Genomic DNA, 26,142 nt, shown 5'->3' with positions numbered 1-26,142 from the left:
AGTAAACACAAGTAATATTTCCATTACGTACCTTTATTTGCACCATCAGTTCTTACTGCCACAGGCTAACCTGAAGTTTAAAGGGTATTATTTTTCCTCATGATTTTTATGTGTAAGAAACTTTTCCTTCTCCATTTTTGTGGGTTTGAAGCAATATGACACTAACTTTATTATTTATGAAGTATGCATTAATTTTATTTCCTTTTTTTACTCTCTACCAGTCATAATTGATCAAGAAGTAGAGAAGTCTTCTCTAATCAACATATAAAGAGGAGTATGTTACAGAAATATTAGTAGATAGTTGAGAACAGGGAGGGATTTATGGGGGCCATTAGGGGGAGAAGTACAAAAAAAAAATAGCCCTCCTTTTTATGGTTTCCTAGATCCATCCTGGTTGAGAACTTTCATAATTTAGACTAATTTTCACATGATATGTAATCATGTATCATTAATTACTCCTCGTAACTCAAAAAATTTAAATATGTGACTCATACAGATTGACCAAGACCATAAACAAGTGGTAAACAAGTGGTAGTCCGTAACTACCTACCAAATAATTTCTCAAGCAAGTCCACAATGTGAATTACATGCATGATTCTTTTTGAATTTATGCAAGGGCTTCATTCCCTACACTTATCTAAATCTTCCTTGAGCATTTCAATCATCTTGTCCTTCTCATATATTACTCCTACGAGCCTCATATTTTCTTCTTTGAGTGCCTCAAATTGGCAAACTATCCCTGCAATTTGAGCTTCAATGGCCTCATCACTCAACTCAAAGACACTCTCCACAACTCTAATGACACGCCACAAACTCACCACAACCAACAAACCACCTCCTTTCCTCACCACAAAGGCTTCCAAAAATATAGCCCCTATCGCCACAACTCCATCAATAACATACCCCACATGCTTGAAAAATGAAGAGCCTAACCCCACTAGCAAAGCCATTGTCTTTGCCAAAAGAAAACTCAGAATGCCAATTCCAATCCAATGGAAACATTGTTCTGCTACGCTGTTCATCACGTTTCGCTCGCACGAAACTAGAGAGGAAGATAGCTCAAGGATTGTGATGATGAGGTCTACAATGAGCAATGAGATTGTAAACACGCGAACCGATGTTGAATCCAGAAAATTGGCCAAATGAGTACGCCATAATGCTCTATTAATATTCAAATCTTGTGGGCTGGATTTGGTGAATAGATGCAGCCATCTTTGCCTTCTCTGCCATGATTTCACTAAACTTTGGACAGATGAATCTAATGTTTGCATGGAAAAAGAATTGGTGGGGACTTGTGTTTGATTGGCTTCTGAGGAAACATGGACAGATTTCAAGGTGTTCATTGATGAGAAATATTGCGAGGTGCATATTATTAATTTGGTGATATTTTCATGATTTTAATACAAGAGAGTAATGATGGTTAACTTTGACGTATTGGATGTGCCATGCTCGTGAAGTGCAAGTAAGCTTTGAAGGTTTTGCAAACTTTAGCTTTGGGGTCACGTTAGACGGCCACATTATTTGCAGTTAGGTTGTACGTCGTCATGAGAATTAATGTCTTATGAGACACTCAATCTTCCTTTTATTGGATTTTACTCACTTATATCATTATTAAATATAGTATATAGTAATTTATTTAACATTTTCTTTTAAAATTAATTATAATTTTTCGTACATCATCTATCAAAGGTCATTGACCACAGAATGGTAGGTAACATACAGGTCATCACAAAACTGAAGGTTCGAGTTCCTTAAGTCTTTTGAAGTCACTCTTTTTTATGCTTTTGTTTTGATTTTCACACTTTTTCTCTTTTTATGTATTTGACACTGGTAGAAAGTGTGATCTTCTCTAATGGTTTTAGAATTTTATATAGTTAATTGAACAGATTACGATGGAGCATTAGTTTACTTCAGGAAATGCGATACTTGTCTAATACATTGATGGGAATACTTTTTAGTTTTTATAATTCACATGTTGACTCTCCCATGCTTTGTACATGTTTATGGAATGTTCATATAGGTAAATGCTGCTTTGCACAAGTTTGATTTCGTGTGAGTTATACCAACTGATGTTTGACTGAATTCTTGTGATAATTGTGGGTAGTAACTTTCGAAATATGATTTGTTTTTACCCCAGACTTACAGTAACTGTTCTGTATTTTCTTTTTGCAGTGAGTTTCTTTGTAAATTTTTGTTGTACTTAGTGAAAAAGGAGAATGTCAAACCCAAATCTCAAATCTTCATAATTTCCACCATCTAAGAACAGTTAGTGGGATAAGACTTTTGTTGTTGTTTGTATCAATAGCTGGTCTCACCTTGTTTTCTGCACACCTACACTATGATTGTACTACCCCATGCATATATATAAGGCGATGAAATTCAAGGAAATAATAATCAATCATTTTCTAGTAGGAAAGGATTTTGTATTGCCTTCCTTGCAAGTTGGAACCAATATTTTTCATTGCGTTAGCTGGTTCTTGGTTTGAGGCACATTATAATTATATTTGTAGCTTAAGGTACAAGGGAAATCGATTGTGCAGTACTATAATCAACTCTCCTAGCGTTGATTTGGATCCTTGGATTATTTCAAGGCCATTGAATGTCACATTCACACCATGACATTGGCTTCTTGGTTACCTTCAGGATTTTCAATTTTAATTAGTCCTAACATTAATGATTAAAGTACCTGTTAATGTAATTGTTGAATTATTGATGCTTATCATTGTTGCAATTTGCATTAGTATATCTTTATCATACAATAAATATGCTCACAAGCTGAAAACATTAAAAAGAAAAAGAAAATATGCACCATAGCCAGAATCAGCACAGTTGCATAATTTAACTTGCTGAAAATAGTAAGTAAAGGTTTTTCATCCATAAGGTGTGTTTGGGTAAACAGTTTAATTAAACACTTATCAGTAAGTTCTTTTCTAACGAGAGCTAATTATTCATGTGCTCGACCGTGAAACTTACTGAAATGAGTTGAAAAAAATCTGATTTTTTTATCAAAGTTTCTCTATAAAGCTTGAATAAGTTCAGTAGGTCATAGGCCACTTCCATAAGCCTAAATAAGTTCTTCTAAATGCTGCCTAATTGCTTCTAGTTTACACAGTTGAGAATTCTAAAAAAATAAGGCAGTTGCCAAATGCTGCCCTATAGTCTGGATTTCCAAAGGGAAATACATAAGTAAATGCAGAAATAGCTAAACAAAGTACAGCTACTATGAAAAATCAGTTTTTTTTTATTGATCTTTTTCATGATAAATCTAGAGCCTGAGAAATAAGTCAATTAATCAAGTGAAGTAAATGCAAAAAATAAAATACACATACCTCAAGCCTTAATAAAAGACTAGCATACATATTTTCGAATTTCCATAAGTCATTTCTTTTCAAAGTGTTGGTATTGATTTATAAATTTTGTTGGTACAAAAAATGCTTGTCAACATCAAATTGCTGGTGACTAGTTTTTACCTATTACTTTCAAGGCTGCATATTTCCTGTGTATTTACTGACCATCAAATTTTCCTTGTTTTCTTTGAACTTGAGCACACATGTAGAAAGCGTATGCTAGTATTACCTTGAAAGCAACCTCATCAACTGATATATATGTGAAGTTCGGAACATTTTGAATTAAAAATGTCATGCCCATAATTTTTTATTTAAAAAAAGTTTAGAAGTAAAGATTCTAGTCTTGAACATTCAAAAACATTATATTTTTAGAACAATTTATTCTTAGCTTTAAGATTGTAGGGACTTAAGGTAGATCGAGGAATTTCTGTTTATTTTGGCGAAAACTAGAGAAAAAGTTGAATTATAGTCTCTTTAAGCAATATGATTCATTAACAATAAAAGTTTAGAATTTAATTTTCTTAAACATATTTTTATCAATATTAGACTTAAATATATATTTTAATCCTTAATATATACCCGAATTTTGTGTTTGATCTTTGATAAAAAAATTTCTTCGTATCTGCTTTCTGATATTTCAACAGTTTTGTTTTAAATCTCTACCATTAAGTGATAACATATCTGTTAAATATTTGATAATACGATTTGTGGCGGCTCAAAAACCGCTAATATTTGTTTCAAATATTGAGAACCAACCCTTCACATACCTTCTTCTCCCTTCAACCTTCATCTTCCAAAACAGATTTCAATTCTGAAAAACATTCCTCTTCCCAATCTTTCTCAACTTCGTCCCTTTTCCTTTTCCTTTTCCCAATCGCTTTTGTATCCACATTAAGGTTTTTTCCTTCGTCGGAATCACGTTTCCTCTTCTTCTCTGATTTCTCAATAGCTTCAGTTACAAAAACAAGGGTATTAATGGTTGGGGTTGGGGTTTTGTTCGTTTTGTCCTTATTCCTCTTCCACTTCTTTTCCTTGCCAAAATCGATGTTCATGGGATGGTCACCGTCATTAGGGTTTTGAGTGTGGTTTGTTGATTCGAAAAATGGAGTAGGTTTTCTTTGAAAAGGGTTGTCATAAAAAAATAGAGAGGCGACAGTGGTTGCGATGGTTTGTTCCGGCCCCCACCTCCTCGTTGAAAAGCGCACCCTATGGTCCAATCCATGCGCCTTTGGGCCGCCAAGGTCCTCTTCTTCTCCCTCCTCTTCCATGATCACCTCTCTCTCTGTGTCACCGCCTTCAACCACTCCTGCGTCCTCTGCATCTCTGTCGATGTTGGCCACGAGGTCATCACACTCTGTCGCCTTGACATCAATGATGTCACTGGCGTTGAGATCCTCGAGTCTCGTTGCTTGTTCGGCACGTTGATCGACACAACCTCCTGTTCTTCGTCGATGCGTTCGACCTTGCCTTCTTCTTTTTAATGTTTGATTTATTTATTTTTTACTTTAATTGATTCTAGCGATTCTTAATTGCCATAAAATTTAGATTTGATTTTGAAACAAATATTGATAATTTTTTTAGTCGCCACAAATTACGTTATCAAATATTTAACAAACATATCATCACTTAATTGACGATAGGGATCTAAATAAACTTTTTAAATATCAGGGAGTAAATGCAAAGAAAAATTTTATCAAAAATTAAACATAAAATTCAGATATATATAAAAAATTAAAGACATATTTAAGCCTAATTATAATGTGTAGGTAGTGGATTTTATTGTTAGTGGGGCCTTGACTCATCCTTTCAAATGTTCGCAACAGGCCCGAAACCCATTTAACTGTATAGAACTCTTCTTGGGATTATGGATTGACCAATCCTTAATGCACTTGGGGGTGCATCAATCAAAGAGGTGCATTAAATAATTTCTCTTTTTCTTTCGGCTGACAACTTCACGCCTTTGGGCCCAATTGTTACAATTTCAATCGTGCAATGCACACTGCCACGTGAATGTCCACATACATACATTCCGGTTTCCATGCATTGTTTCTTAGTCGAAATTTTAGGGCCCTTTGCACTTCGCAGCAATAGATTTGGTGACATCCAACGACACAATACTTTTTCAAGATTGTGGCTGTTAGATTTGTGAAAGAGTCTAGCTGCCACCCAATATTAGGGTAAATTATTGTATGATTTGGACCATTAATTTGTACGTGACATGTAAAAAAAATTATTAACTATTTTTCATAAATTAAGAAACTCAAGTATATTTACATAGAGAATGAAAGGTGTGGGAGAGGATTAGGGTTTGGAAGGGTTTAAAGATTAGGGATTTTCTAATTTTGGTACTTAGAATCTTGATCTATGGGTTTAGTGGTTTGTAATTTTGTTTATTGCTATTTTTTCTTACTGTGAGTTGTTGGCTATTGTATCTCTTTCTCATATTTTTGTTTTTTCAAATTTTCAAACCACCCCTTTTAACAGTTTTACACATATGGGAAATTTACAGCGTCTTAAAACTACTAAGATGGGAGGTACTAAAAATAAGGACAATATAATTATGGGGATTATTAAGATTGATCAAATAATTGTGAGAAACTAAAAGTAGTTTTTGTGAAAAATAAAGGATCAGAAAAAATGTTAAAGTACTAAAAGTAAATTTTGTAAAAAGAATGAGAGATTAAAAACATAATTTATTAAAAAAAATATTACACATTGACATCACGATAAATTAGTTTCTACTGACTGTCAATCGCAATACTTATAGACAAAAACCAAAATTATAACAGAAAAATAATTCAAAAATTAAGACCGGTCCAAATTTTGATTAGAGATCAAAAGTAAAAAAAAAAAAGGTAAAGAGATAGAACTAAATCTTTATTTTTGTTATTATTTCTTTTGGAAAAAAAATACATTAAAATTAAAATTTAAAGCATAGGCCGCGTGCTAATATGACTGTTGATAATAATTATGGTTGAAATTGCAGATCTTAATGTTTCCTTTGTAGTCACATATTTATATTCACGCTTAAACAAGAAGTGGCGTCTGCATCATTGTTTCTCTTTGGAACTGCATGTGAGGATCCTTACGGCTGATCTAAATCTAATAATTGATTCCTACGAGATAAGTTATGAAGAGATTGCGACCCATTATTCATATATGTATAAATTACGTATTATTTTTTTACATATTTTATAAATAATATTTTAAAAAATTAATATATATTATGTATTTTAATTTATTTTGAAATTAATGAGTTTCTTATTATCTATGACTTCAATTAAATCTATTATCAATTTTACATATTCACAAGGATATATATAAAAAAATATAAAATCTTAAAGCTAATTATAAGTGAATTACACTGACTATTCTCAAATTTCCTTGAAATTACGCAAATCCTTTTGCTTTTTTAACATTGGCATCAATCTTCCTTATAAACATGGTGTAATATTTTTTCAAACAACCAAGGAGAGATAATTTAATATAGATTAAATGCCATTTTTTTATTTTTTATGTTTTAATATATTAAATTTTAAAAGTTTTATTTTGATTCCTTATTTTATTTTTTTATTTAAAAAATTAGTGTTTTGTTAACTTTTAAATTTTAAAAAAAAATAATTTAAAATAATGACAACTAAAAAACATCACAGTAGGTATTTTTAAAAATAAATTACATAATTGATCATTTAAACAAGCACAATTCAACCAAATAACATTCTTACTCATAGGTTGAGGTCCCAAGAGACATTAAAGAGATAGACTTATCACATAGTGATTAGTTGGATTAAGATCATGAGTCTATGACTTATATGGATTTGTCTAAAACTTAAAAAGTATATTGTCTTCCAATCTTAAGCCAAAGAGAGAAAGGAGACTTATAAGATCATATAAAAATGACCCATACATGGGTCGGCCTAAAACTGGAAATATACAATTTCAAAATAAATTAAAACTTTCAATATGGCATATATATTTGAAATATAAGTAATAATGTGTAAGTGTGCATTTGAGTGTCCATTCCATCCATCTGAATGTCAGTCTAACTCTCCCTTCTTTCCAAGTGTTTGCATTGAAATGTGGGAGCATTTCAAACACACCCTAACAAGCAATTCACATGAGATTCAATGGATTAGCCGATTAGGATATTAAATGCTGTGCAATGATTATTTCTTAATGTTAGGCAAACATGTTAGCATTCTTTTATGTCTGTATGTTTTCGTGTGCACTGTTCAATGTTGGAACACATTTCGGACTAAAATGTATTGATTGATGCATTTCCTTAAGTTGTTACAAGTTAACCTTTTGGTATAAATTTGTTTTCCACTCCATCAAACAAATTGAAGTTATGACTTGCACTCAAGTACTATAAATAATTAATTTGAATTCCATCATGATTCATGAAAGCTAATTAAGGGTATAAGGCATGAAATATGGTGCGAGTGGACCCTTTCCTTTACCCCTAACCATGCAGCCATTGTTGTCTATAAGAATGATTGATGTCTGAAGATAGAACGCACATCCACGTTTGTCTTCATTCTCTTTAATGTAAAGGCTCCGTCATCCAATCTCTAATCTTGGTTTGACCTACATTTCCCTGTTTAACGTGTATCATTGCCTAACCTCCATCGATTTCGTTCATTTTGCCAACTTAGAAAAGTGGATTAATGACCAGTACTCTTTTGTCTGCCTAAGCTTTTTAATTTATCTTAAAATGTTTCTTAATTCAAAAAAGTTTTGAAAAAAATAATTAATAGTATTTTTATTTATTTATATTTTACTTAAATATTTAGTTGTGTTTAAACGTAAATTTTAAAGGCTAAATTACACTTTTAACTATTTATCATTTTATTTAAATTCAACTTGATTATTTATCTTTTAATTTTAATTCAATTTGATCTTTTTATTGGTTTAAAATTAACGTTGTTAATAATTTTAGCATAATGGTGATTAAAAAATCACTTTAAAGCAATACTTGCCGGCTTAGATAAATTTGCTTAGCATAACTGACAAAGTGGCAATTTTTAATTGTCCCAATAATATTTTGGTGTGTATTTTATCTTTGTTGGATCTTGCTCTTCTTTTTCATCTCCTCCTTCTTTCTCTCTCCCCTTCCTTTTCGTAGTTCTCTTTCTACCCCCTCTGTAACTTCCATACCTCTCACTCATTTTTCTCTTCCTTTTATATGTTTTCCCCTTAAACTAATTTTATAACTTTTTAAATAATCCTTCTAATTTCCAAACCAACTTTTTAATTTCTTTTCTTATTTAATTTTTTCTAATGTTTACTTTTAGAAAAATTATAATTCTCATTTTTTAATAAATATTTATAAATTACATATGATAAACATTAAATTAGTTTATTCAAACAAAGTTATATATATAAAGTTGAATTAAATTATCAGAATAAGTATTTTAAGAATGAAAAAAAATTGAAACAATTAAGTTCTAACCAATTTAAAATATTTTAGAATATCAAAACTCAGGAGCAGCAAAATAAGTTTTGAGCCAAAATTACTAAAATTAAAGAGTTTGAAGCATCAACAACTTTGGATTCCTGTTTCTTATACCTAGGAATTCTAGTAGATTATTAAACCTTATTCTTATCTTTTTCATGGTGAATATAATTCAAGTGACTGTTAATTCATAGATAGTGTACTTAAAAGTAAGATATACAAAATTTTGCGATTTTTATAAATTTATGCCAATAATAAATATTATAATTAAAAGTTTGTTACATAATATTTCACTCACATTTTATAATAAGTTGAAATCTTTCAAAATTGTATAAAAACAATTTTATGATATTAATTATGCATAGTAAGGAATTACACTAAATAAATTTGAATAAAATAATATAATATTCATGTCCACACTCTCGTTAGAGGAAAAAAGCTTATACCGACCTCAAACCAGCTATTAGTCAAGGATTTATATGTTATTTTATTTTATATTTTTTTATTCACATATTTATTTATTATGCTTTAGTCACCTATTTGTGACTATAATTTAGTAAAGCAGAAAATTTATCTTATAAATAAGACTATTTTTCCTAATAATTACTATTAACTATTATTAAAATTTCCAATTAAAATTATTTTTTTGAAGCAAATTAAATTATTATTATTCAATCCGAAGATTGAAAAAAAAAATGGATTCCATTAATGAATCTTAAACTGAGTTATCACTATCTTCTGTTTCCTAAGGAAATAGTAATAATTCACATATTAAACAGACAACTTAACTATGTTTTTGCCTTTAAAAGAAAAAATATGTGTTTACCTAACAAGAGTTCATTAAATGAGAGTACAGTAAATAAGTATTAATTTTGCTTTATTCACATAAATTGACAGTAGAGATTTATATTATCTAAAAAACTTATAAAAGTAAAGCGTCTTTAAATTTTAGTAAACATGTTTATTTCTTTACTATGTACTTATATAATTTCAGCATTTTCTAAACCCTTGAGTAAACACCAATCAATTAAAACAATGGTTTACGATTGGTACCCAAAACAAAAAAACATAGATACCAAACTATATTCTCCATAAGTCACCGGGATACCGGCTCTTCCAAATCACTTGTCAATTCAAGAAGCAAAGGACACAATTTATCTTTCCAAAACTGCACACCACATTTCCCTCCTTTTTCACCCCTCTTCATTTCAACCACTACCAGCTCATCTGTTAATCGGTAAACCACAACAATACCAATCAAATTACCATCCTGCCCTTCTAGCTTTGCTCCACCGCCATTCTTCTCCCTTCTCACCACCACCCTCCCCTCCTCCGCCACTGCCTCCACCCTCTCCATGATTTCCTCCGGCGCCACTGACGAAACAATCCGTTCAGCCGAATCTGAACCATTCGGATCCTCAAAAAGACCCGACATATCAAGCCCGGTTGAGAAAGAAATCAAGTCAAAAGCATTCAACGACTCGAACCCGGTTCGACCCAATTGCTTCTCACACTCACTCTCCGTGACCGAAACCCGGTTGAACCGATACTCACCACCACCCGCGTTGAACCACGTGTTCTTATAGATTTCATCGACGGTTATCCTCGTACTGGGATTCGTGTCCAAGAGGCGTGATAAGAGGAACCTCAGATCATACGACATCCACCTCGGGAACCGGAATTGACCGCGGTAAATCTTCCTATACAGAACGGTGGGATTGTAATCATTGAAGGGTAAATAGCCTGCGGTGAGCGCGAACAAAACGACGCCGCACGACCAAAGATCCACCTTGGCGCCATCGTAGCCTTTCTTCGCGAGAATCTCGGGTGCCACGTAGGTAGGGGTCCCACAGACCGTGTGCAACAGCCCGTCGGGTCGGATCTGACCCGTGACCGCACTCAACCCGAAATCGGAGACCTTAAGGTTCCCGTTCTCGTCGAGCAAGAGGTTGTCGAGCTTGAGGTCGCGGTGGAAGACGCCGCGCGAGTGGCAGTGCTTGACGGCGGAGATGAGTTGCCGGAAGTAAAATCTGGCGGTTTCCTCCGTGAGCCGCACCTTGCCTGCGACCTCGTGGAAGAGCTCCCCGCCGGCGGCGAACTCCATGACGAAGTAGATTTTTGTTTTGGTCGCGAGTACTTCGAAGAGGTTAATGATGTTGGGGTGGTGCAGGCGGCGCATGATGGAGATCTCGCGCTCCACGTTGGCAGCGAAGCCTCCGTTCAGGACCTTGTTTTTGCTCACGGCCTTCACCGCCACGCTCTGGCGCGTGTCGTCCACGCTCGTCGCGTGGTACACCTTGGCGAATGCGCCAGCTCCCAGCAACCGCCTTAACTCATACTTCCCGAACAAAACGACGCCGGATGGCACCTCCTCGTCGTTTGTCGCTGCTGCGAATTCTGTTGTAACGGTCATGGTTCTTCGGTGAAATGGATTTGTTTTGGGCTTCCGCAATGGTGATTGTTGACAATTGGATATTAGAGATTTTCTGAAGGGATTTGCATAAGGAACTTCAAGGAAATGACTGGAGTTCAAGTGTGTTTGGGACAAAGAAAAACAGGACCAATCGACTCTGTATAGACTATGGCTATTTAAATATGTTGGATTCAAATAACATCATTATGTAATCTTATACTGATTAATTTACCTATTTAGTGATAGTGAACGTCATATATAATTTTAGATTTTTCAATAAATTTTAACTAATAAAAAAAACTATTAAAGGATTATATTAGAAAGTGGATTAATTATTGGTACTCCAATTTTTTTTTTAGGGTCTTGTTTATTGGTTAAAGAATTAAATTGAGAAAATATTTAAAATAAAAATAAAAAACAAAAAAAATTATAACCATAATGCTTCACTTTTCAATAAAAAGTTTTCTAAAGGTTCTTTAAATAGTATTTTACTAAGGGCACTGATTAACATTATTTTTTTTAAAATGAAATCAGAGTTAGTGATGTTGGCATAATTGATAATCACTATCATATACATTAGGGGTTGTTATGAACAAAAACGATAGTATGGTTTGAATCTAAAATTTGGTGTTTGTGGTAGCCAAACAAGCTCTAATGATGTGAAGGGAGTGCGAGACAGGGCGTGGTGACTAGAGAAAATTATCAAAGGTGAATGGACACAAACGATTACTGATTAGTGTATGGTACGATGGTACCACGCTATCTCTTGTCTGTACATGAACCTGAAGTATCAACGTACTAATTAGAGTATTCTACGTGCCTATTATTGTAACAAATTAATGAATAAAACAATTTAGAAAGAAAAAGTATATATATAATGCGTGGTGAAGCTTACTGCTTTCTGGATATTTCTTTAAAGTAGCGATTTTTTTATATGCAAGTAATTCATTAGAGAGGAAGTGGTACAGTAGGAAAAACATAGATGATATGATTTGGTGCAGGTTTTTTTTTTGGCTGTGTGTTTAATTGTCGTAAAATTTCAATGTTGGGAATGGAGAATTCACCATAGTAGCACTGTCTTATCTGATTTTGTTTTTTTTTTTATTATAAATTGTCATGGTGTGATTTCAGACGAATTTTACATGGGATTTCAAGGTCAAGCTCTCTCTTTCTCTCGGTTTTGGTTTTCATCTCTAGTGAAATTCTGAAACGATTAATTTTACAAGAGTTTCTCACCTCAGCTTCACGGAATAAATATGAGTAACTTGTAGATACGGTAATTAGATTCCCATTATACTTTTACTTCTATGTGAAGAGAAAGTTGGTGAGTGAGAAAAGCAACTGTTGAATAGTTTTTTTTTTCCTGTTGTTTGAAATCGACTGTTGGATGGTCAAAATTGCTGGTTTTAATCTTTGGAGTTTCCATTTAATAAAAAGTATTTAAGAAATGGTCATAATCTTTGTAATATCTTGTGTATGGATATATAGGTAAACGTATATTGATTTTAGTTATCTAGCTCATTGGTTTTATTATCTATACAAAAATAAGGATCAAGGTTAAAAGTATTAATGTGGAACAAGTTAAAACATGCTACAACATAAGATAATTTATTATGCACCGAGAATACTAATGACTTGTAACAATATAATCTACTCGTGTACAGCCGATAGATTATATATATAGACAAAAAAAAATACAGGGGCCCATTTATTTGTATGTATTTCTCAAAGGAAGTTTTTCTCTCATTTTTTTTTTAAAAAAAGTATGAAAACTATGTAAATTAAAAGAAACAAAAAATGTTGAAAGAAATTATTTTAGTGCTTTATTAAAAAAATCAATTTCAAAAAATATCTAAAAACAGTATCTTAAAAGTAATTTTTTTAATACTCAAACAAAAGGGGAAACAATACTTTGTTTTCTTATTTTTAATCTCATTTAGTCGTATCAGACAAAAGAAAATTTTCACGTAACATTTTGTTCAAGCATATCCAATTATTCTTGTTAATCTCTCTTGAGTTAAAATACATAAATTTGTAAATATGTAGTTATTGAGTTTCCGTTAAAATACAAAAAATTGTAAATAAAAAATCTCTATAAAGATATGATACATCGACATCAATTTTCAAAACAGAAAGAAAATATTTCGAGATATGAAAACTCTGGACATTCAAACTTGAGTGGTCCTTGGACCTTGGCCTTTAGCTTTAGGATCCCCCCCATTGCCTTACTACATAGTTCTTCATATGTTACTCAACCTCAACGCAGTTTCATGGAAGATAGTATACGATAAAAAAACAAGTGGAGGGTTCACAAGTCATCAAAAGCCAAGTCATTATCATGCGTACATAAATCCAAACAGAGTCCATATGTTAAACTTTTTGTGAACCACAAATTATTTACACCAATTGAAGTGGTTCCTCATTAAATGTAATAAAAGGAAACTAAAAAACGAAGACGAAAAAAATAAACTAGAATATGGAAAGAATATCCTTTTTTCCTATCTTGTGTGTTTACATATATATTTTGTTTTATCCATCAAAATTATGCATAAATGTTGCTTGGCATATGGAAGTAATTAATATTAAAATTACAAAGATAACTTTCCACAAGTATTTTTCCCCCCATTCCTACCATTAAAAGTTTAAAACAAAGGAATGCTCCAAAAAATATTTATTTTGAAGAAACAGCATATATAGTATCTGTATGGATGAATCATCAATTTGGCTGGTACATAGGTCGATCAGATAAAAATGTGAAACGTGTTCCAAACTAAAAAAATCACGTCATGCAACTGTGATTAAGTCTGATGGGGTAAAAAATTTAGAAAAGAAACTTCAACATAAAAATTGAAAATAATTAATCATTTTAAGAAATTAATGAATTAGAAGAAAAAGAGGCAATACAATAAAAAATCCTTTTATTTTTAAAATGAGACTCTTTTACTGTACAGGCTGGTGGATTACATACATTTCTAAGCACATTATCAAAACTTGTTTTCTTTCTATCTTTTTAGATATTTTCTGACCCTGCTAGATTTTAGCAAGTGGAAAAGTTAGGTTAGTAAGAAGTTTGTGGTCACAAAAAAATAATAAATTGGTCACATACAATTACTGTCCCTTTTCGGGTTATAATTAAAGGTTACGCGTACAGCAACAACCTTTTTTGTCGTATAATTAAATATAATTTCCTTAAAAGTTTGAGCAATGTGTAGGACATTCTATTTTCTGTGATGTGATCGCATTTGGAATTAATTTGAAGCAGATAAACTATGGATTATATATGAATATACGATCATAGTAGCAATTTTATAACATAAAATCATTGTCCAAATCTAATAGGATAAATATATTTCGAAACTCAAAATCCTATTATACACTTACATTATGTTTGATATTGATGAAAGTAGGAGGGTTTGAAAGTGGATAGCAATAAAAAGAGATGAAAGGAAAGTATGTATGACAGTTTGGTAGAGGTGAAAGTAGTAGATTGAAACTTTAAAAAAAAAAAAAAAAGTGAGTCCTACATGACAGAAATTACGCCAAAGAATGAGATGAAAAACAATTAAAGTAACAGTAAAAAAGGCAATGAGGGATTTGTTTTGGGTACGGTTTAACAAAAATGACCTTTCCCTCTTCTTTTGTTTTTGTTCTTTGCTGGTGTAGCTGCCTTCTATTTAAAAAAAAAAAAAAAAGTTTCAAGAGACATATAATCGTTTATGCCCAAATAATTGATTATATTCTTTTTATTTAAAGAAAAATGATTCTTGTACTGTACTAATCGTTTATTCCTCAACTAAGGGATTTAGGTGATCTTCCTTGAGAAGGTTGCCTACCTAGTGGAATTTGAATCAACAGCTATGAAAAAGATGATACTTCATACCAAATCTTTAATCATTTGTATCGACGTATTAGCTAGGACACATACGTTGTGAAATTAATTCCATGACTGTCATGATTGATAGAGACCCCTCGCTACACAAAGAAAAGAATTTGGTGATATGAATCTGTTACATAATTCATTAACAGTGAAACTGTTATATACATGATACAATAAAAGAAATAATTAAGTGTAACTGGCACTGCATAGCCCACTAAATTGTAACCAACTAACTCTAATAATAAATATTTAACTTTCTGTGTAATGGGTCAATTTTAATACACTAATATCATTTTTGTCTGGCAGTTGTTTATATAGAGTTATGTTTTTATATTCATATATACTTAGATTGGCATATATAATAATATTAAAATTCGCAAGTACTTGTCTTCCAGGATCTTCGAAGACTAGGGAGTGCAATAACTAGGACGGATTGATTCCTTTCAGTATCTTCATTCTTAAACTTCAAAGAAGATGGAATATATATTAACAAATCACAGAAAGGAAACAAACAAGTACACGAAAATGACGAAACCTTCTCCTTAGAAGGGATGCTACAAACCGTTAAAGCTAGCCAAGCATTTTGATATTTAATCAATTAATTCCCCAAGAATCCAAATCTCTACTAACAATGTGCCATGTGGGATCAAAAACTTAAAAATACAATAGTGACGATTATTTTGTCTTATGCAGCGTGCATAAGTTAGATTGGAAAACATTTATTAAGAAAAAAAAATATTTCTATGATATTTCATAAATATGCATATTTAATTTTAAAAATACTCTTCAATTTTTTTAATTTTTTATTTTATTTAAATGTTCATAAAATATATATTTTTTACTTAAAAAGAATGTGGGGGTTGCGTACATTATTTAAAACCAATTATACTTGCAGCGATATTTTATGCTTGAAGATGTTGCGCCCCTAATTTGTGCTTTTATAATTTCTCTAAACCTTAATGTAGTTTATTAAAATTAATTCTGTCGATTAAGTTAACTTTATTTTTATAGGAGTGTCGTAAGTTAACTTAAACGTAAAGAACTCAGTATTGATTTAAAAGACAACGTGACAGTGACTATAAAAACGAATAAAAATGATGATGTTAATTAATGAGTGTGACACTGCCCTCTTTTTAAATTTGCAACGTTAATTAGGAGTCACAAATTTATTATCATTTACAACAACAATTCATTATTTTATGTTGATGTAATTGTGAAAATAACATTACTAATTTATTCTTTGTTTTATGAATATTATAACATCACCAACTCATGCCAGCACACGAACGATGGTTGATATGAAAGAAAGAGATTATTGTTTCATTTCGTTGAGGATTTAGATAAATTTTGGCCATTCGGTATATGAAATGGATTCAATGCTTGGCAGTGACAGATTTGCAGGCCTCTTTACTATCACAGTGAGTGGCCCGTCACTATGTAATACAAAACATATGGTGAAAGATGAACATAGATGGATGAGTGATAGGGAAACACTTTTTTACTGTTTCCATAGAAACAATGTCTCATAACTTAAGAATCTAGGTTAATGGTAATTTATATACACTCCCTTTCCTTTATCTACTAATACATCTTTTAATATGGATAAAGTTACGATAGGTTTTCATCACCTGAGCTGATAAGAAATTTCAATCAACGTCTTAGAAGAAAATATATTAGGTAATCTGGGACTGCTAAGTGTTAGTGATCTCAATTAATTTTTACATGATATATATATATATATATATATATATATATATATATATATATATATATATATATATATATATATATATATATATATATATATATATATTAGTTTTTTAATTTATGAAAAAAAAATCAACAACACTTGATTGCATGTTATGTATCGATTAATTAAAAATCATGCATTAATTGTTAATTTTCATATCTTTAATTTATACGGAAGTCTGCTAATAAGATTTTTTTTTTGAGAGGAAGTCTATTAATAAGATATCTACTTATTTTTCATGCAAGTGAATGTATAGATTGGTCTATATATTAACAATATTATAAGTCACACTCATTGATGATAAAAATTATCCATTAAATTATGAGTAGTGTTATCAAATATAAATATCACTTAATTATTTAATTTTATGGATATTTCTAAAAAAACAAGTTTATGATATTATCAATTAAAATTGACTAATGTAACAATTTTTGTTGATATTGATAAACTAATTATTAATATAATACATTGGATGAGGGGTAATAATATTAATGACACCTCCATGAACCGAAATGGAGACAGCATTTAACCCGAATCACTTTTTCTTAGACAAATTAAGAAATATCTTCTATAAGATATTTTAGCTGAATATATCTCCTATAAGATTAGATTTTATTAAATATTCAACACTTAGAGATCAATGGACCACCTTCATAAAGATAAGATTTTATTAAATGTCCAACACTTAGGGATCAATGGGACACCTATAAAAAATTGGCATACTTCAAACATTAATATATTTAAGTTTGAAAAAAAAAACATTAATATATTTAGAGGTCATCTACTCCATGAGAAATAAAAATAGAAATAAATTAGGTTAAGTCAATTTTATTTTAAGGATCTATTTGGATAAAAAAAATTAATTCAGAACTTATTTAATATTTATGTTATAAATTTAATGTAAATTTTGTTGAAATGTATAATCCTTAAAATAAACCAAGCAATTATTTCATAGAGACACGAGAACATCCTTCTCAACTAGGAAGTGCACAATTAAAAAGCCAATAGCCAAGTAATCAACAAATGTTTTGTTCTCTCAAACAACTAGACAATTCACATCCTCACACACCAGTATCAATTATCAATTACATCAAGACATGCATTTAAGAGTCTCATAGGCCTATTTTTCTCATTATCAACCCAATCCACAACCAAAAAAGAATCACTTTCAATTATGTTTTAGGTCGACAAAAATAAAATAAAATAAAATAAAGCAAAGTAAATATGTTAGCCTAAAAACAACAAGACCTAATAGATAACTCTCCAATGTCAGCCCAACACCCTTTCCTACTTAAGAACCTTTTTTGACACTGTAAAAGAATCATTACCAGCAAGAACTCTCGAATCGAGGGATTTGATATGAAGGCGTTTTTCACACACAATCACACAGGAAACACTATTTATGCTCAAACAGAGCCATATATGAGTAAGTCTAGCAAGCATAAGATACACACTCTCTATTTCTCACCTACCTCATCATTTCCTACAAACATTCACTACGGCATTGGAGTTTATGGGAGTGAGCACGCCAGAGCCTGGCTTTAGAAATCCCTAAAGAGATTTCAAATTTTTCCTTGTATATTCTTCTTCCTAGGCTAATACAAAACAAATTATAATAAAAAAATATATTTTTTTTTGTCATTCTAAAATAGTAAAAATTTGATTTTCGTCTTTCCAAATTTTTTCAATTTTGGTCCTTAAAATTTAAAAGGTATTATTTTTTAGCTAAACATCTAACATTGTTAGAGTATCCATAACCCACAAACCAGCCAAAGCTTTTCTTCTATTTTTTTTTAATATTTCACATTTACCTATAATGTCACGTCACTTTTCTTATTTTAAACAACCAAATCAAATTTTTACTCCAATAAAATAACTCACAAAAGTTTTTAAAATGAACTCCACAATATTTACTTTTTACCTTTTAAAGTCATTTCCATGCATTTTTTAATAATTTATTTTGCAAATGGACTAAGTGTACATCGAGAAAACCGGTGTTGCAATTAGAAACTTTGTTTTGGAATTAGACCCGCTGAGATGCTCTCCAAGGAAGATAATTTTTTTACAAAGTTGCTACTACTGTTTTCATTCAAAAAAAAAAAATCCCATTAGTCTTAGAGTATGTTTAAATGATGGTTAAATTATAAGAATTTTAAATACTTCAATTGAAATTTTTTTATTTTTAAACTTGTATTTGGATAAAAAAAAATTAAAATTGTGAAGGTGAAAGAAAATGAATGCAAAGAGAATAGAAGATATGATTGGTGTGCTTCCAAAGAGAAAAATACTAATGTGGCATGGGGAGTCACAGGGGAACCAAAACACAATGGTGAGCACCATCACACCCGACCACAACATGTTGTCAACAACACAAGGCATGATCCAGGCCCTCCATGTCGGCGAGCACATCCGCAGCGTGATGGGTAGCGACAGTTGCTCCCCTGATTGACGGGTGCAGTTCTACGTGTTCCCCTATACCCGCACCCGATCAACGCTTCATGAGCTTAGACTGTGTTTCTTGAAGAAGAGAATCATTAGTGTGAGGTAAGAGTCGCGAGTTCGAGAATGGGATTTCGGGAACTCTTAGGTGGAAGGGAGGATGAATGTTATAAAGGACATAAGCGAACGTTTTGGAATGTTCTTCTATCAAGAAAAGAATTTTAATTTTTCACCTTTTTGAAGGAAATTAAAATCTCACATTTTTAGTTATTTAAAATTCCAAAAATTTAAATTCTTCATAAAAAAACATCTAAACAATGAATTTTAGATTAAAGAAATTTAAATTCTCTAATAAATTACTTTTCTCAGTTAGATTTCTCTATTCAAACACACTCTTAATGAATTATTGACGTGAATAATAAAATGTCACATCAATCCTTCATATTTAAACATTTTGGATGATATGATTGTCAAGTGTCATCCAAGTCATTTTTGTGATTGTTATATAATAAGCAAATTTATTTCTTTTCTAAAAGAAGTGATTATATTTATAAGGTGGACCTGGGATTACCACAACAAAATTATTTTTATACTTATCCAACCCAAATTTTTGTTAAAATCATCTATGTGAACTCAAATCCAACACTATCAAGACCCAAAAATACATAAAATAATATTGGACCAACTTAGTTTATCAACATAATATATCAATATTTACATTATGTATAATCTTGTTAAAAAAATTTATGTAGTCTAATAATTTTTCTTTCATATTTACCAAATTAGGAAATTACTAAATACACTTCCCTTATTTGCTAAATGCATTTTTTTTTGTTTTCTCAAAACGTGTCTTTAGTCCATCATTACAACATGAAATTAAGAAAATATAGAAATTGAAGAGTGAGCTGAGAAAATGAAAACACATTTTTTTTAATTCAAGAGACTAAATTAGATGATATAAAATTAAAAAACTAAAAAAACTTGGAAAGTAAAACATATTTTACCCAATATTAAACATATATATAAATATAATAGAGAAAAATATGTTTTTACTCTAGGTAGTTTTGTTCAATTGTAGATTTAATCTCTATACTTTCAATTGATGCTTTAGTCGGTGTACTTGTCTCTCATTTAATGGAGCTAGTGGCGCTAACTATGTTCACATTGCTGCGGTTTAAAATACACTTTTTGCGCATTCAAACCCTCATAAACCATACAGGACATTGTAATGTATTAATACTATTGGCGGCTATAAACTTCCACAATTTATTTTTAATTTTTTCTTTTACCCATCTTCATCTTCTTCTAGAAACACTTTGAATTCTAATCGAAAATTAAAAAAATTCAAAACATCTTCAACAGCATTCGAGCAGTTCTCTATCGTCGTGAGCTCAATCGAACTGCCACCATCACAATTCACCAACACCGTGTTCTCCATCGCTTCCCAGTATCGAAGATCCTCCGTCGACGCAGAGAATCGAAGATCCTCCTTCTGCAGGTTCTCGTCCCTAGATCTGAAATACGTTTTGTTTTCATCCTTGTTACTTATTTGTCCTTGACAAGAAGGATTGAGGATTGAAAACGCAATGAATCTGTGCGGTTCGGCTTTAGGGGTTTTGAGGTTTGGGGAATATGAAAAGAGAAAAGGGCCTGGGCAATTTGTGGCGATCAAATACTACCCATAATTTATAAGTTTGAAAGTATATAGTTATATTATTTTTTTACATTTTAAAAATTATAAACCCTAACCTAAACTATCTGTCAAATGAGTGAATGATCAGAGCAAAGACCCCTAATTTAATCGCACGTCGTCGTTCCTGCTAGCAGAGGACAGAGGCCACCGTCGTGTGTTCTTCAGTCTGAGGTATCTTCTGCCTGCGTTCGTTCTATCATTGTGCGTCTCTTCTGTTATACTTTCATTGGCATGGACTACCCTGTTATGATTATGATATGTTTCCTGCTTTGTAACTCTTCATGGTCTTTTCTCTCATTAAGTTTTTAAATACTAAAACAACAATACCTGCAGAATCAATTAGAGTGTTCTCATAAATTGAGTTTGGTGACTTAAAACAGTTCAAGCCAAGACAGTGGCAAATCCAATTCTAACATTTTGAGCATAACGTGTCAAATTAGATCGTGTAGGCCTTCAGATTCATTGAAATGTCTGTCTCATTGGAACAATTATCTGCGAAATCATCCGTCTTTTGTTTGGACCTATTTAAAGGTCTTAATATGAAATAGACTTTTAAACAGGCTAATAGGCTTAATATGTATGTAAAACAGTTGATTCTTTTTTCATTAATGGGTAAAATTTCTTTCTTTAATTTCTATATTGATTATTGAATTGCTTGGATCTTTTATTTTTGTATTGGATAGTAGTACGTGTAAAACCTTCATAGATCTCTAGATGGTAATGGCACCGCCATTCTCAACCATATTTCATCTATTACTCTTTTTCTGGAAATTTTCACCTTTCTTCTACAATTTTGACCAATTAGATTGTGGGGTGTTTCAATTTTTCATCGAAATCAAATTTTTATTTGAAATTTCACATTTTTCTCTTTTTTCAATCAAGCAATGGGTGGTGGTACAGCATTTTTGGAGCACCCCATATCAGACGATATACTTCAGTTACTCTTTGAAGTCTCCAACTCTTCTAACTTGGAAAAGTCCTTAGAGATTCTCATTCAGAATGCCAAATCCGATTCTGGGCGTTTGGAACTAGCTTCTAAAAAGATTCTTCCTGCAGTACTTAATATAGTTCACTCACTCACTCATGCTTCACACCACCATCAGCGTAATCATATTCTTTCTTTGTCTTTCAAGCTCCTCAGAAACTTGTGTGCTGGAGAAGCTGCAAACCAGGACTCATTTCTTGAGCTTAATGGCGTGGCTGTTGTTTGTAGTGTTCTGAGGTCAGAGGCTGCTTCTTCAGGCCCTGATCATGGGTTGGTTCGGTGGGGTCTGCAGGTTCTGGCAAATGTTTCTTTGGCGGGGAAACAGCATCAATGTGCTGTTTGGGAAGAGCTCTGTCTGGATGGGTTTGTATCACTTGCTAGACTTGGCACCAAGGAGACTTGTGACCCGTTGTGTATGGTGATTTATACATGTTGTGATGGAAACCCTGAATGGTTTAAACGGTTGTCCAGTGAGGATGGAAGGCTCGTAATGGCAGAAATTGTGAGAACCGCCTCTTCTGGTGAGTTAGTAGTAGCTTTATGTATTTTGCTTTTTTCTCTATGCTGTCCTGTCATTTGGGACTATGGGGGTTTTTAAGTTATAGCACTTATTTTATTTTCATTTGTTTATTCTTTTTTGCTTGTAATTCCTTGATTTAAATGGTGATCGGAATGGGGGTGTGAGCTTAGAAATAACAGAGAGACCCAAGATATGGAGGGTGTATACTAGAAGAAACAAAGGTGAGAAAGGGAAAGATGAGGTGGCAAGGGGAGTAACAGAATTGCCAAAAGTGTGAGAGAGAATCTGAGGGTATATAGGGAAGGTGTGTGTGAGAGAGAGAGGGTATGGGGGAATTTTGGAATTCTGTTATGGAGAGAGAATTGTGACCTCTCTAGAGGAGCTTGGCTCTGTGGCAGTTGGATTACTCCCAACTATATTTTCGATTTGGCTATCAATAACACTCACCTTCTCTCATTTACTGTGTTATTTTCCATTACTGTGTGTTTGGTCCCTAACAAATGGCCTTTTTGAAGTTTTGGTTCTGTTTTTTTTTTTTTTTACAATGCACAATGACTTTGTGTGCACCATATAGCTGACTTCATCTAGTGGGGCAGTGCTTATGTTGTTGCTGCAGCGTGTTGCTTCTATACTTTGGCATTTTTCTATGCTGTCATGAGTGTCAAACGGGATTATGATAATTTTTAGGTTATAACATTGATTACTTTATTTTTTTTTCTTCTTTTTCATTCTTTTTTTGGTGCTTTTCTTATTCATTGGTTTCTACTGAACCAGCTAGTTTTGGTGAGGATTGGTTGAAGTTGCTTCTTTCAAGAATATGCCTTGAAGAGTCTCAATTGCCGGTGCTGTTTTCCAAATTACAGTTTGCGGATGTTCCTAAGGTTGAACTGAGTCTAAAGATGATCACTTTTCATTTGAACAAGCATTTCTTCTGCGAATCCTATCAGAAATCTTGAATGAGCGGCTTAAAGATGTTACTGTTTCAAAGGATGTTGCACTGTTTGTTTTTGGGATATTCAAGAAGTCTATTGGGGTTCTTGAACATGCAACGAGAGGGAAGTCTGGTCTTCCTAGTGGCTTTGTTGGGGTTGATGTTCTTGGCTACTCTCTTACCATACTGAGGGACGTTTGTGCTCAAGATGGTGTGAGAGGTAATACAGAGGATTCAAATGATGTTGTTGATGTGCTATTGTCATATGGCCTCATAGTGTTGCTTTTGTGTTTGCTTGGGGCCCTTGAACCTCCAGCAATAATCAGGAAAGGACTCAAACGATGTGAGAAAGAAGATGGTGCTAGTTGTTCCATAAAACCATGCCCTTATAAGGGCTTCAGGCGAGACATAGTTGCACTTATTGGCAATTGTGTTTATAGAAGGAAGCATGCACAAGATGAAATCCGACATAGGAATGGAATTCTACTGCTATTGCAGCAGTGTGTTACTGATGAAGATAATCCTTTCCTGAGAGAATGGGGCATATGGTCTGTGAGGAATATGTTAGAGGGAAATAATGAGAACCAAAAGGTAGTTGCTGAATTGGAGATTCAAGGATCTGCTGATGTGCCTGAAATTACTTCACTTGGTCTCCGAGTGGAAGTTGATCAGAGAACAAGACGTGCAAAGCTTGTAAACATCCCGTGAAAGATCACTATAACTTTGTTGAATCTAAGCATCTAGGTCTTAACTAGCTAGTATGGCGATGTGGTCTCTTGGATTTTAGGTTAGGACTCTTTTCCCTTCTTTTTTGTTCTTTTCAAATTGGAACGGCTGTTGCTTTTGTCTATGGAATCTCGGAAGAAAATTCATGTTTAGAATAAAAAATTGTAGATGTCCAAACAATTTTGCAGAATCCCCATCAATACTCGTGACAAAATATCAAGCAATGTCAGATAGGGGAGGAAAAAGCCAAACAGCAGAACAAAGGGAATATAAATATAAAGATTGAGAAATAGGTTTATTATAGGGTAAGGAAGTGGGGTTATGTAGTTTATTATAATGTGGTTTTAGTTGTATAATATCATTAGATACTATCTTTTGATTTCTCTTACCAGTTTGATCTATTCCATGTTCACATGTAATCAATTGACTTGGTGAATATACAATGCCTCCAGATGGCTTTTTAAGTTTTGATTTCAACTCAGATTTTTTTCCTTGTTTGTTTTCTTGTCAATGAAGGGGTTTGTGTTGATTAAACTGGGAGTTATTGTTTGTCGAGCTATTTTATGTCACACTTGTCTTATTGGGGGATTGAAAATGTGAATAGGGATTGATGTGCCTTCTTCCGGAACGGTTCTCTGACTCAGGAGCAGAAGAAGGTTTTATGAATTTTTTGTTACTTATGGCTACTTTTTGAGTTTTAGAATTACACGATTTTCACTTATTTCAAATATTTTCATGTTATTTTGATGAGAAAATGTGACAAAGCTCACACAAAGCAGAAGTAGGTTTGCTTGGAAGACATTGCACCTTAGATTCAAGTGTTCCAATGTTTCAGAGACGTTCCTTCTATTCTAGCTTTCTTCTTCTTCTTCTTTGAGAATACCATGATCTTAGTAATGATCATTCTGGAGATCGTCACAGCAAGTAAATCATTGTTACCTGGTATATATTTGGTGAAAAAGGAATCTCTCATTAGGAATAGTACATGTAACAACTCCATCTTTTAACCTGAAGCAAAACTATTCCAGTACCAACCCTTTCAATGAATTTACCCTCAATGACAAAAATTGACAAAACATGCTTTGACTTAGGGAACCGTTCAGGAAGAAGCCATGTCAACTCTTCACATAATCCCCTAATAAGACAACAATTAACATGAAATAGTCCAAGAAATTACTGTTCAACAAACAAAAGCGCACACACGACTTAGATATGATTTTAAAATTTACACAATTCTCCCTTTACAAATTGATTTAGTGAGATTGAGTTATGCCTTATGTTTAAATTCTAATATGATATCTAAGATGCTATTATGATAGTGACTTTTTTCCCACAAATGAATTATATTAAGTGGTAATTTTTTTCCATCACTCAGATAATAAAGTCTCACAAGTGAATCATATCAGTAGTTATTTTTTTCCCACCATCTATAGTTTCTCTTGGAGCTCAATTTTTTTATATTTATAATTAATTTTTATTTGTGGGCAAATGAATTATATTCTTGCAACAAGCTAAAAGCTTACTAAGCTTTAGCTTATGAAAAAGTGTTAGAAAATGAGAAATATATGATGATATCATTTTTGTATCTTTTTAGAATATTTTAGAGTGTTGAAATTAAAAATTAGAAAGTTAAGGGAACAAGTCAGTTAATACTATTTAGTAGTCAATCACTGTTATGCTGAGTAGACATCTTTTGAGCATGATTGGCAGTGGGAGAGACAAGCAGAATAGACTTGAACTGAGGAAACGACATAAAGTTCATCTTAAAGTGTCCTGTTGAGAAGGACTTACTTGTTTCCTGATGCTTAACATTCCAATGATAAGAGAAAAACCGAAAAAAGACACCATTGACTTTTGCAAGCTTTGAGACACTCACTGACTCACCTTATGTATGTTTGAGTAGGAGAGATTAGAAAACAAGTTATGTTGGGGTCCTACATATAAAAAAAAACCTCCTAAAATTTTGGAAAAATGTTTGTTACATTTACCTTTTCTTGTTTGACCTT

At 32.3% G+C, this 26,142-nt stretch overlaps 2 protein-coding genes and 1 pseudogene across 2 annotated transcripts; 1 reads left to right on the top strand and 2 right to left on the bottom strand.

Annotated features, from left to right (window-relative positions):
• Nucleotides 1-620: 620 nt before the first annotated feature.
• On the bottom strand, nucleotides 621-1,343 carry LOC100818862 (voltage-gated hydrogen channel 1). The gene has a single exon (XM_006587865.2). It carries the CDS (start codon nucleotides 1,341-1,343, stop codon nucleotides 621-623), a length of 723 nt encoding a protein of 240 aa, XP_006587928.1.
• Nucleotides 1,344-9,762: 8,419 nt separating this feature from the next.
• Nucleotides 9,763-11,449, bottom strand: LOC100810319 (CBL-interacting serine/threonine-protein kinase 14). Its single transcript, XM_003534598.5, has one exon. It carries the CDS (start codon nucleotides 11,213-11,215, stop codon nucleotides 9,899-9,901), a length of 1,317 nt encoding a protein of 438 aa, XP_003534646.1. The 5' UTR covers nucleotides 11,216-11,449; the 3' UTR covers nucleotides 9,763-9,898.
• Nucleotides 11,450-20,490: 9,041 nt separating this feature from the next.
• On the top strand, nucleotides 20,491-24,600 carry LOC100818323 (ataxin-10-like; annotated as a pseudogene).
• Nucleotides 24,601-26,142: the final 1,542 nt, after the last annotated feature.

Source organism: Glycine max, chromosome 9, assembly GCF_000004515.6.
Source record: "Glycine max cultivar Williams 82 chromosome 9, Glycine_max_v4.0, whole genome shotgun sequence".
NCBI classification, from domain to species: Eukaryota; Viridiplantae; Streptophyta; class Magnoliopsida; order Fabales; family Fabaceae; genus Glycine; species Glycine max.
This window is presented reverse-complemented; position numbering and strand designations above follow the sequence as displayed.

Excerpts from the sequence above, each read along its gene's own strand:
- LOC100818862 (XM_006587865.2), bottom strand. The coding sequence starts at position 1,343 with ATGAACACCTTGAAATCTGTCCATGTTTCCTCAGAAGCCAATCAAACA.
- LOC100810319 (XM_003534598.5), bottom strand. The coding sequence starts at position 11,215 with ATGACCGTTACAACAGAATTCGCAGCAGCGACAAACGACGAGGAGGTG.